The 14,067-nt window shown below is 34.1% G+C and overlaps 1 protein-coding gene across 1 annotated transcript; it reads left to right on the top strand.

The window, feature by feature from the left end:
- Positions 1 to 2,732: 2,732 nt before the first annotated feature.
- LOC149475991 (uncharacterized) lies at positions 2,733 to 4,086 on the top strand. Its single transcript, XM_089712472.1, has 6 exons — positions 2,733 to 2,919; positions 2,999 to 3,091; positions 3,182 to 3,422; positions 3,548 to 3,631; positions 3,773 to 3,847; positions 3,928 to 4,086. The coding sequence occupies exons 1-6, from the start codon at positions 2,900 to 2,902 to the stop codon at positions 4,084 to 4,086; spliced, it is 672 nt and encodes a 223-aa protein (XP_089568598.1). The 5' UTR covers positions 2,733 to 2,899.
- Positions 4,087 to 14,067: the final 9,981 nt, after the last annotated feature.

Raw genomic sequence — 14,067 nt, 5'->3', positions numbered from 1 at the left:
ATAGTCTTCAATTCAAGGAAACTTGGGGCAATTGTGTCATTATTTTTGACTGTGGTTCTAGAAATGTTATTTAGGGTTACGGTTCCAAAGTTTAAATGAACAAAAATAATAAAAATTAACCAAAATAACCGAAAAATAGTTACAGGTTGACCAAATTTTTAGGTTTTTCTTAAATGCCCATATTTTTCAAACTGCATGGAATAGATTTTTTTTCAGATTTTTCTCATGATGGTTACAATCAATCCTATCGCCCTGTTTTGGCTTGACGTTGAGTTTTGGGACACCCTGTATATAACAATAGTATAGAGTGCGTGTATTGCACAAATTGCCTAGTGCGCATCGTAGGCAGATGAGCTATACAACTGAACTTTGTTCGCAGCACATCAACATATAAAAACTATTTTTACATAATACATAATACACATATACACTGTGTGGTAAATAGTTTTAGGTACCATATTATGACACAACAGTGCTTCTAGAAGGATTGAATCAACAAATGTTTGAATTTGAGTTTTGTTTCCTTACCTACTTACTTTTTTTTATGAAAAATACAAAAATTAGCTCACATTTTTGCAATGATCAAAAGATGTTTACTAGCCAATCCATGATACAACATGCACTACTTTAGTTAGACTATCACCATGTTATTATAGACAAACATTTTGATATGTAAGACAATGCAATCCTTTCAATAGACTTCAATATACATACCTACACAACCACTATAACAAAATGAAAGACAATACATTACAGTAACATTCCTTCCAAGACTCATCATTATCTGCATTCTCCAATATGTGAACCATATTGGAGAATGCTGATACAATATTTTACCATAAAACAAAAAAATTGCTAAAACTAAAACGAACAAAGAATAACGTTGAGAACAACTAACCACCAAAGACAAGTATGCCTCAAAATTTTATGTACGACTGACTATAAACCACTTTAATATCACAAATATCACGAAATGCACAAAATTTTCTTGAAATATGTTTTAGGTGGTTCAAAGAGAACTTCGTTTATTTTATTTTTTGATTTTTCAATCAAATATGTACTTTGAAACATATTCGGGAGCGGTGGAATTTGCAGTCAGTTCCAAGCTTAGTTCCAAGTAATATGTATCAACGCAGAGAACCAAAAACCAACGAAAAAACAAAAGAAATGAGAATTTAGTAAAATCAAAAAGAAATATGGCGCGCAACCGCACAAATGCCACAAAGAAATAAAGAATGAAGTCACACAGCGACCAGCGGATAGCGTCCAGCGAAAGCAGGAAGTAGGAACCCAGGGGGTGATCACTTCCCTGTAGGCACACCCCGGACACTCCATACAAAATGATCGTTTTGACAGTCACACTGTAGAGACTGCAAATGTGTGTGTTAACGCTTTATGGTTGGCACATTTGTGACTACTGTAAAAAAAAATTCGCGTTTTTCTGATGAAATACATCCGTAAACAGCACAATATCTAACCATTTTCTACGAAAAACGATAATCACAAATCCAAAATAATAAAATTACTGATTAATGTTGTCAATCTTCGTTGCGTATCGTCCTTGCAGAAAAATATGGCCCATTTTATGTCTGATCGCGCGGGGGTGAGGTAAGTTTAATTTTGGCGGGAGGCGGAGAGTGTCCGTTCTGTAGCGTTTAGCTCATAGAAATCTAAATAACAAGACACATAGAAGTGCTGTAATGTCATAATTCGTATGAAAACCGCTGTCGCCAAAATCAACACATTCAAACCGAAAGCTAAACAGTACACACAAGTAAACTATGCCTTTTATTGGACAGCTTGATTTAGTGAAAACTAACTTATCTATTAAATTAAGCTTTTGAATATGTATCCTAACGCACGAATTTACGGTTTATTTTAGAATAACATCCCTAAGTATATGAGACTTTTTGGTCCAATACGAACAAACGTGATAATAAGAATGGTCGACTGTGTCATTCATTGTTATTTCGATTACTATGGTGTCACTCGTAATACTTGTAAATATTCTATAATTTTAAGGAAAAACGGCATTATTTCTAAAAAAAAATATTTTCCGATGAAATATTATTCCTTTATAAGTATAATTACAACTTGTGGAAGAATATCCGCAATGGGAATTGCTGAAACACACCATGTATACACTCATACGTCTCCAGAGCAACTGAACAGTGACGAATGCACTGGTGATGTGCAAATCACCTGAGTGGCGACAAGGTCACGCACGCTTACGACTTCTAGTGTCTTGTTATTTAGATTTCTATGGTTTAGCTACTATTATGTATTCTGGCTACTATTATGTATTCTGTGCTGTAGGTGAGAACTCACGCACACAGAGACAATTTATGATAGTTGATCTAGTTTAAGTGTGGCCGCTATTTGTAAAATTGAGTGCATGGTAGATTTAAAAAATCACAAAAAATATTGTGACTGTTAAAATTTTCACTACTATGACTCAAATTTACAATAATAAAAACACACACACACATTTATTTGTATAAAAACAATAAGTTACGTTTTTCCTTTTGTACAATAAAATATTTAGTAGAAATTTAAGATTATAAGTAGAATTTCCTAGTTCTTACTGGCAACATCGTTATTTTATCCGATGTGACATTTGTTTTGATTGTGAGAAAGTTTTATCGGGTTTATAACTTTTATGTTTTGCTCGGTTTCTCTCAATTTCTTCATCTTGCAATCCGCAATACGTCGAGTCAAGCATCTGCGTCTCCTCCGTATTTGTTCTTTGGGTGATTCAAGGCTCATGTACCACCATACGGTATTGTGTTGTGAATTTGTGAGTGACTAGTTTTGTGCCAGTTTTACTGAGACACTTAGTGAGAAATAGACTCCTATAGTTTTTAAGTACCTAATCTGTGTGTTATTTACTTCGTTCACCATGTCTCATGTGTACCGGAGGTTAGTAAAAGTTCTTATTATTTTGTGAGTAAATATCATTAGGTCTGTCAATGAAGGCTCATGCGATGTAATTTTTCAGATGCTCCAAGTGTGGTGCTAATCAGGTATCAAACCCTGAGTTGAGGATGCACAGGTTCCCGACTCTTGGAAAAAATAAAGAAAATGTTTACCAGTAAGTTCGTAAAACTACATAATGTTTTAATTTGGATAAAGATTATTTAAAATAATGCTTTATTAATTGACATTAGCAATTTTTTTTCAGATTGATGTCATGGGCAATGTTTTGTTACCCAGACAAAGACTGGTTTGACTTTCAAGCTCTAGCCGATTTGCAAAAATCATGTAAGGTTATTTGCAGTAAGCATTTTGCAGATTCTGCTTACACAACACCAGCAAAAATATGTCTTCATAAATCTGCCACTCCATCCATAGATGAAAATGAAGAAAATCTTCATTCACCAAGAGTTGGACCGTCTCATAGTAATATCTGTAATGTTCTAAGGGTAAGAATTCCTTATTTGAAAACTTTGTTTACCATGTTTGATATAAATGATTACTCTGACTCATTACTAATAAATGATTACAGAGAGCAGAACAATTAAAGTGGTAACTAAAATTTCTTCCGCAGACCCAGTCCCATACGGTTATGTCAGTCACTGAGGAACCAACTGCTGAGATTAAAACTGAGTCAGTAACTTCAGGGTCTTTTGCGGTAAGTGGTATAATATGGAATAAACATAATATAAGTTCAAACATTATAAGTACAAACATTTTTTTTTATCATTATGAATAAAATTTTTGCGACTTAAAAGTTAAATTCTTAACCAAAAATATTGTTTTTTTGCTTCTGCAGGCCCGATCCCAAACAGTTACAGAGGAATTAAGTGCGGATACAAAAACTGAATCAGTACCCTCAGTATCATTTTTGGTAAGTAAAATAACCATTACTGAGTAACCTACCTTGCCTAATAATTATAAATAAATAAATAACCATATTGAATGTTTCAGAAAAAAGAATCTTCGCAGAACAAAGAGAAGCTGTCAGCTTCTGAGAATAAAGTTTACAACAAATATAAATACTTGTTGAAGCAAGTTAACAAACTCAAAACTGCTTTAAAACAGAAGAAAGGGAGTGATGTTCTGCAAGTTCTGCATAAGTTAACATAAGTTAGCCAGTAAAAATATGATCGAGCAATCAGTGGCTATAATATTAATTCGACGATTTTGTTTATTAGAGAACAGAAAATTCTCCATTGAATCTGCCAAGAAAAAGCTGGCAAAAAAAATAAAAATATTGAAAAATTCTTAATCATTGTTTTATTTTATTGAAGCAGTCTGGCAAAGGTTCATTCATTTTGTTTCGAGCAAGATGGTGCAGTTTGGCCTAATTAATAACATTTTAAAAGGAAGTTGGATTAAAAAAACAGTTTAATATTACACGTTTATTTCTATGCGCAGTAGCCATTAAGATACAAAGTTCGCCATGACAGTTTTTACTTATATGAAAGAGTGAGAGAGAATACTTTTCTTTTTGTCTCATCAATTACATTGCCATCAAAGCACAGATAATGTTTCATCTTATTTAACACCCTACCTCAATGTAATAAATGGGACAACATAATAACATAATATATAACTACCATACTACCTTAAAACTAGTACACATCTAATACAATAATTATCAAATATTTATGCATAGCATTAAAGATACATGCTTATTACACAATACCACATTTTTCAACAAATTTTAACAACAACTCTTTTTTTAATGGCTTTGTATACATGTCCGCCACTTGTTCATTAGTAGATACATATTTTACATTTATTTTACCACGCAATATTAACTCTCTTATATAATGATGTTTTATATCTATATGTTTAAGTCTTTTTACATTATTAGTATTAGCTACCATAATGGCTGACTGATTGTCACATAATATTGTTACTGGAGACACATTAGAAATATTAAAATCATTAAGTATATTAATCAACCAACAAGCTTCACTTGATGCCATGCTCATTGCTACATACTCTGCCTCAGTAGAAGAAATGCTAACAGTACTTTGTCTTTTAGAGCACCAAGATATAAGGCAATTAGAAAATATAAAACAATAACCAGTTGTAGACTTTCTATCCCTAAGATCTCCCCCCCAATCAGCATCACAATAACCTAACAGCTCATCATCATTACATTTATACACAAGTTTATAATTTATTGTATGTTTAATGTATCGCAAAACCCTTTTTAAAGCTACTAATAAAGTTTCATTAGCACGGTCTTGGAATCTACTCAATATTGATAGTGCCACACATAGATCAGGTCGTGTGCCTGATACTGCATACATTAAACATCCAATAATCTGTCTACACAAATTTTCTGTATTTTTATCTGTTTTACATTCACTTTCCAATATTTTAGTATTAAAGTTTTGATCCATAGGTGTACTTATAGGTTTACAGTCGTACATATTAAATCTTTTCAAGACATTTTCTAGATAAGCTTTTTGACATAACTCTGTAACCCCAATATCTAAATTCTGTTTAATATTTATCCCCAAAAAATCTGAAACCAAACCCAAATTTTTCATCTTAAATTCCTTATTTAGCATTAACTTAAATTTACATACTTGACTCTCATCAGTTCCAAAGACAAGTAAATCATCAACATAAATTATAACATACAACTTTTGTTTATCATTACATTTTGAGTAAAGACAAGAATCACACTGAGATCTTTTAAAACCTTCTCTAATCATCACAGAGTTGAATTTTACATTCCAGTACTTTGGAGATTTCTTAAGTCCATACAGAGACCTATTTAACTTTACAATATTTTCACCATTGTTATATGCCCCTTCAGGTAATTTTAAATAAACATCTTCCTCTATATCACCATATAAAAATGCCCCTGTTACATCCATTTGTGAGACTGGTAAGTTAAGTTTTGTTGCTACTGCTAAAAATAATCTAAATGTTGACAATTTTGCTACAGGTGCATAAATGTCATTATAACTTAATACATCATTTTGCTCGAACCCTCTAGCTACTAACCTAGCTTTATATTGCAAAGAATTATTATTACTTTTAATCTTAAACACCCATTTACTATTAATAACTTTAGTATTATCAGGTAACTTACAAATATTCCATGTATTATTTTCCTTGAGAGTTTGTAGTTCTTTCTGAATTGCTTCCTTCCACTTACAAGAGTCCGGGCTACTCATGGCTTCTTCAAATGTTTTAGGCTCACCGTCAGACACCAAAGCGTTGTGACATTCATAAAACGCAGTTGGCTTCCTCACACGATTGGTTCGCTGTCTGGTTATTTCACTATCACTTGGTCCACTCGAGTCCCCACTTTCACTTGGTTCATACAAACTTCCCTCACTTTCTGTATCACTATTTGTTTCTTGATAAGTATCCTCTAGATTATTATTCAAACATTTTTCTTCATTTGGTTTTTGTATTTCACTGGCTGGTAACTGTGCAGGCAAAAGATTGTATAAGCTGCTGTCATCAAATTCTCCTGTATCACTCTGATTACTTTCAAGAAAAACAATATCTCTTCTTATTACAATAGTATCACTACAAGGAAAATACACTCTATATCCCTTTGTAGTTTCTCCATATCCCACCAGTAGACCTTTCTCTCCCTTTGGGTCCCACTTCTTCCTCTGTACTTTTGGGGTGTGGACAAAAACTGTAGTACCAAATATTTTTAGGTTATTTATATCATATGTTTTGTTGAACCACAATTCATAAGGAGTTTTTGTTTGAACACTACTTTTACCTGTTCTATTTATAACATATGCTGCAGTATTGACTGCTTCAGCCCATAATTTCTTTGACAAGTTCTTAGCGCACAACATTGTCCTAGCAGCCTCAACCAGTGTTCTATTTTCCCTCTCCGCATTGCCATTCTGCTCAGGGGTATAGGGAACAGATGTTTGATGAATAATACCCTTTATATGGAACATTTCCTGGACCTCTTTGTTAATAAATTCTGTTCCATTATCACTTCTGAATATTTTAACCGTATTTCCTGTTTCATTTTCTACTCGAGCAATAAAGTTTCTAATACACTTTTTAATTTCATCTTTATTTTTAATAAAATAGACCATCCGGTATTTTGAGAAGTCATCTTTAAATACAATAAAATATCTGGAACCTCCGAGTGATGACACCTCCATGGGTCCACAGGTATCTGCGTGAATTATTTCACAAACTTTTGTGCTAATATTTTTACTCACTGGATAGGGCAAACGATGGATTTTGCCCTTCAAACAACTTTCACATTTCTTCGAATCACTCTCAAAGAAAGCAACATTATTTTTCTTCAATATATCTTTCACGTATTGCAGGTTTTGGTGGGCTAACCTTTCATGCCACACATTCAAATCTTCGTGTGTAAGTTTAGCTGCATTAACTAAACAATTTGTATAAAAGCGGCAGTCCAACACATACATATTGCCACTTCGCTGTGCAACTGCTACAATCTCATTGTACTTGTTGTAAAATTGACATTTGTTCTGGTTTGTTATTATGACATAACCTCTACTTGTGACACGAGTAACAGATAACAGGTTCATTTTTAACTCGGGAACATAAAGAACATTGTCTATGGTTGTGTGAATCCATTCATTGCCGTTCCATACTTCAAGCACCACCTGCCCGCATCCTTCAACACTAATCTGATTTCCATTACCGACAGTCACCAACTTATTTGTAACATTTGAATATGATGAAAAAAGTTTATGATCACAGCACATATGTTCACTTGCACCGGAGTCTACTAGCCACTGGGTTTTGTGGAAATTATCGCTGATTGCACTTTCTACAACAAATGCATTGTTTTCTTTTTGATTCTTGAAACGACACTGACTTTTAACATGTCCAACTTTTTTACAATAATAACACCTCTGCTCAAATCGACCCTCATTGCGGTTATTATTATTATGATGATTATTGTGAGGACTTGCACCTTTTTTATATCTGCATTCACTTTGATAGTGCCCAACTTTATGACATTTAAAGCACTTCACCAATTTCTTCTTCGCAACAAATGCAGCAGAAGATGAATGTGCAGTTTCACTGCCACTTTTATCCTTTATCCTTTCTTCTTCTATGAGTAATCTGGCTACTAAATTATCGTAGGTCTGCTTGTCGTCAGCTGCAGATTCCCATGCAGATACAAAATGTTTGTACTGGTCTGGCTTATCGGATATTGTTTCACCATGGTGTTTTAATTGATTTTGCATTTCTTGAATCTTTGATAAAAAGGTAGACATTTCCATACCATCTTCATACTTGAATTGAAAAAATCTTTGTTGAATAATATGGATGCTTGTCTCTGATTTTTGTTCATATACACTTAGAAGTTTTCTCCACATCTCAGCCGAGGTTTCACATGATAAAATATGTACCATGACATCTTCTGACATCCGTGTAACCAGTATTGTCTGGGCTTTTGCATCGGAAGTTATCCACTTAGTACGGTCGGCAACATTTTCGGGTTTTATTGTAGTGCCGTTCACTATGTCAAACAAGCCCTGGCCTCGCAGCAAGACCGAAGTTTGAAAGCGCCATATATTCCAATTCTTGGAGCCTTCCAATTTTATTGCTCCCTGTCCGTGTAATAATGAATCCATTGTATCTGACCGATTCCTCTTCTCCTTGCCTCGTTCCAACCGACGAGTTATTTCCTTCCTGACAATTTCAACCTTCAAGCACGTGGTCGCGACGCCGCACGTGCTATTTTATTCACGTTGATGCTTTTGCCAGTATTACTTCTTGCGTTTACTTTAATCCAATCTGATTACGAGTCTGGGCCCATAACCAAAAGGAAGTTGGATTAAAAAAACAGTTTAATATTACACGTTTATTTCTATGCGCAGTAGCCATTAAGATACAAAGTTCGCCATGACAGTTTTTACTTATATGAAAGAGTGAGAGAGAATACTTTTCTTTTTGTCTCATCAATTACATTGCCATCAAAGCACAGATAATGTTTCATCTTATTTAACAATTTTATTCTTCAAAACTTCGTAATTTAATGCACTTGATGTTGCTCGAAATAAAATGAATGAATGAATAAAACTTGAAAATATTGGAACCCTATGGCCCGTATAGCAGATTTTTAAATTTCCCGCCGAATGGTAGAATTTCTAAATTCCCGCCAAAAATTTACATTGCGACAGTAGCGCAGTCTGTCCCTACTTCGCAGGAACTAAAATTGACAGATAACGTAGGGGTACATTTTTTTGTTCGCAGTGGCGCTTCTTCTCTTTTTTAGAGTATAAGTATTCTTTGGTAGGAACCACAGTAGGAACCCCGAACCACAGCCATGAGCCAACCACCCTGTGCAACCACCAGCCAACAGGAAAGAAAAAGAAATATATTTGACAGGTGATATGTCGACCATAATGTAGAAAAAGATCACAGCCAAAAAATATACTCTATGAAATATACAGAATGACACTACAGATAAATAATTATGACGTTTCGCACAAGTTTCGCACGAATTTGAGGATACTGTTGATTTAGGTCTAGACTCTAGTAAAACTTTGTAGTTACAGTGGCGTAGCGAAATGGGGGCGCGGGAGGCGGCCCGCCCCGGGCGGCACTTTTTAGAGGGCGGCAAAATTTCACAGTAAATAATTTATAAATAATAATAAAATATATTTTGTAAATATTTGAACCTTTTCATATTTGTAACGCAATTATAAATTCGGACCGATTGAGAAGAGCATTTTTCATTACTTATTCTGTGATGAATTCGGGGAATCCCCTTTCTTTGAATGATATTTTGAAGCGAATGGCAACACCGTCTATACTGATTTGCGGGGATTCCCCGTATTTTATTTTATGCTTGGATTGTTTATGACTTATAATCAGCGAGAAATGAGAATGACTTCTATTACATATATATTAAGTTCAATATTGTTAACTACGTCCCTTAATGTATCTACAGACGCTCCGATTTGGTTGGTGCCAACCATATCGGAACCGACAAGGCAACCATTCCAACATTGCCACAGATTGTCCGACGGTTGGCCTTCCAGCTGTCAGTTGACCATAGAGTAATATGTCAGTTGACCATAGTACGAAGAGAATGGGCTAAATTCTACTATAGAAATAGAGAAAATTACAGTCATATGCGGCTCTTACAACTTATTTTTTAAGGTTTAATGTAGCCGCACTGTCAATTTTTTTTAATACTTCTAACATAATAAAATACGCTTGATTTCTGGCATCTCTATTTGCGTAATCTTTGTTACTTAAGTCCCACAAACAGGGAAAGTCTTTATATAGTTCCAGCAATTTTATTAATATGTCACGTTCGGTGACCGTAACTCCCTCGGCGTTCATGTTGACGTCCTACACCGGCGGCGTTGCGAATCTGAATGAGCCAATTACCTATATTACTCTATGGAATGAGCCGATTTGGTCGGAACAAAGCTTCCAGACGTTCCAATTTGGTTGGATCGGATAGGAAGTTGGTTTGGTCGGTATCGCCGGCGCATCCGACCACGTCAAACCAATATTAATAATAATTATGTCGGACCGACCGCTCTCTACACTTTCCGATTTGGTCGTGGTCGGATGGTTGGCACCAACCAAATCGGAGCGTCTGTAGATGCTATTATAGAAAGTACGTGATGCTTTGACAATTCAAAGAAAGTTTTATTCAGTGTGACCAGATTCAGTATTTTAATACTTTTTCAGTATATTTCATCGATTTTTCCGAACATCAGTATATTTTCAGGTATATTGCTGGAAGTCAGTATTTTTGGGTATATTTTGGTTGACGTTATGGCAACAACGTCGTGAGTGATCTTCTTTGCGACAATGTTTGCGGAATTCCCCGGAACGCGAACATTGGGAACTTTTCCCGATTTATACATGTTACCTATGAGCAAAGATGAGTAAGTTACAGATATGACAAGAAAGACGGCCGTCGCCGGCGTTGTAGTATTGTCATACTACCTATACAATTATCAATCAATATTCAATACATAGTATAAATCAGAGTTGCAGAATGTATGTTCGTCTAAAACTTTACAACTGCTGGACCGATTTTAATGCGGTTTGCACCATTAGATAGAGCGTAATTTCCAGATTGCATACATTGAAATCCGTTGTGTTTCATGAATATCAGTTACCCGGATGAATTCGGGACGGACCGCTAGTTTATCTAAGATTTTCAAAACAACGTCTAGTTTTGAAGTTTTCAGTTGGATGAATAGGTAGTAGTTAAACATATAAGATATTTTTAGGGATGTAACGATACCGATACCGATACCGATATATCGGCCGATATAATCGGCAAGCCGATATATCGGTATCGCCGATTATAAAACAACCGATACCGATATCAAACAATTCAAAAAACCGCGCCCAATGAACGATGCGGGAGGCCGCCCGCGCGTGCGCACTTTGTTTTCTGAAAAATCTCTACCAATAGTAAACTTTTATTAGGTACTGATTGTATGTGTATAACTCAAAGTTTAACTGACTTTGTAAAATAATAATACTAAAATAAATGGTTTACTTTTTTTGATTCGGCATTGTTATTTAAAAGAATACGATTTACAGTTGAGTCTCTGTTAAATGTTAGTAACTTTTATGCATAATTCACTATTTATTTTTCTGCCAAGCCATCAATATCGGTATCGGTAACGCCGATATTTTATTACAAATATCGGTATCGGTATCGTATCGGCAAAATCATGTATCGTTACATCCCTAGATATTTTATTACAAATACGGTTCAAGTGAAATGATTGTCTCTTCTGCACTCGACTTAATCTTTGAGGACTTTCTTTCGATAATTCGGGAATTTCCCCAAAATAGGAGATGTTTTTGTCATCATAATATATAAAAATACAACGCGATTTTCGTTGTTTTTCACATTTATTGTGAGGATGAATAAATAAAACGTGTTAAGAAAATCAGTATTTTTATTGGTATATCTGTCCGATGTGTCGGTATATTTCAGTATTTTTTTGAGGTGCCTCGGTATTTTTGTAAAATTAAATCTGGTCACACTGGTTTTATTCATGGATCTTCAGTTGTTTAGTTCACACTGTTTCGTAAATGTGATTTTTGTCTATTGAACAAGAGGTGTGTGATGCCATAGACATTGATGGTGTAATAAAAGACTGTTCTTATAAAAAGTAGACCTGTGGTAGACGTATAAATTTTTAATTAAAGCCGGAAGTTTTGTTCTCCGGAACTCTAACAAGTACCTACTTATATTATTTTTCAATAAAGATATAAATATTACAGTTTACATAATAGTATTATCCTAGTTCTAATAAAAAATTGATTTTCGTTATAAATTCAATTCAATAATTATTTAATCATGTCGATTGTCGATTACCTATTTAAAAGGCTAGTGAGTCTTAGATTAAGCGATGTCATCGACTCACCGCCTTAGAGGCGAAACTTTGTAAATATTCTGCCTATTTATTATCAATCAACAAAAAACTGTTCAAAACCAATCAATGTAACAAAAAAAATTGATACGTAGGTAATTTATTCTCATATTTTCATGATTGAAACTTTTTTTCAAATAATATCCACAGAACAATATTTTCTAAATGTGTAAAATTATTATTTTCCACTATTGAAATTTACGTCATGTAATATTACTAACTAAACATCTTTCATACCAAATGCCATTTCTTAAATTTTTACTCTATGACAAATGACGCTAATTGAAGCCCGCCAAAAATTTTGTTCGAACCAAGTTTTAAAAATTATTATCTAGTTACTTATATACCGATGAAAAATTTATTCCTTTGCACTTTTCCGTATTATTTGTGCAATATCGTAACACACACGAAGGCATATTTGATGAGTTTCACTTTAAAACAAACAAAAAATGAGCGTGACATTCGCGCCATTGAGCGAGCAAACGACTGAGTGCAGATAAGCCATATAGTAGGCGGTGTCGTCTCCATAGTACGTAGTAATAATATCTCAATGACACAAGTAGACATTTTTAGATTGTTTTTGCATGCGCACACGAGATGAGAGTTAACACAAGTTAACAAGACGCGACCACAGAGCAAGTAATATATAGACGCGACTGAGTTCAATGACGCCAACGAAAGTCAGGCCATTTGGCCCGAATTTAATATACATAATTATATTGTAATTCGTGAACGCGTACGCCCTATTACCAACCTGTTGCTGTTACCTATAATATTATATAACGATATATTATAGGTAACAGCAACAAAGTGTAGATATGTATAATAGGCATGACGACAGTATCCATAAATGATCGTATTAGTGTTTTTAAGGGAAAATGTATAATAGATAAATTACATATAGTGACTTAGAAATCTTAAAAACATTAAGATTAATGAGATTATCAATAAAATAAAACATTGAAATACTGCAGTTGGCCATTTTGACTAAAACACGCGTGACGTCACGCTTAAGTAAACAACTCACGTCAGATGTTTTTTTTTTGTTATGAATATGTTGAGAATACGCATTTTTATTCATTTTTATTATTTCACGTATGCTTTATCGACTCAGAACAGATATTAATTGCGAATTCACGAATACATGGTTCGGGGTTCTCCGCGCCAACTTTATACAATCATTTCTTATTATTTTCTCGCTTGAAATAATTACTAACACATTTTTGAGCATTATTTTTATGTGGATTCACACTGCAATACTGCACACCACTTATAAACTTTGAAATTCGTTTCTATAACACATATTAAATAAATATTTTTTTAATTTTCTTCGCAATGCGTACAAATAATTACGTATTTACCAAAGTGTGACGTCACGCCTACGCCATGACACCTGCGAGCTGTTTTGGCACAGTTAATAAATATTTTTTGGAAAATAGCTTTTATCTTCGTTAAATTTAATTATATTACCGAAATATAGGGTTTTTCTTGTATAGTAAACATTTACACACATTATGGAAGAGGATTTCAAAATCTTTCGTCATGCCTATTATTTACATACACCAGGATTTGTAATACATTCGATATATATTTATTTATGGGTGTGTTGAATAAAACATGCTTTTAATTCCATCACTTTTATTTTTGTATGTAACCTGTATAATGTGTATGTAACTGACTCCATAGCATTCGATTTACACGGACACTGAAT

The sequence above is a fragment of the Colias philodice genome, chromosome 29, assembly GCF_061535455.1.
Source record: "Colias philodice isolate Cphi_HAF_F1 chromosome 29, ilColPhil1 Martin Lab GWU primary, whole genome shotgun sequence".
Taxonomy (NCBI): domain Eukaryota; kingdom Metazoa; phylum Arthropoda; class Insecta; order Lepidoptera; family Pieridae; genus Colias; species Colias philodice.
Note: the sequence above shows the minus strand (reverse complement) of the source record. Positions and strands in the feature narration are given on the sequence as shown.

Coding starts and splice junctions, on each gene's coding strand:
- LOC149475991 (XM_089712472.1), top strand. CDS start 2,900: ATGTCTCATGTGTACCGGAG. Junction 3,632..3,772: donor TAACTTCAGGGTCTTTTGCG/GTAAGTGGTATA, acceptor TTGCTTCTGCAG/GCCCGATCCCAAACAGTTAC. Junction 3,848..3,927: donor TACCCTCAGTATCATTTTTG/GTAAGTAAAATA, acceptor TGAATGTTTCAG/AAAAAAGAATCTTCGCAGAA.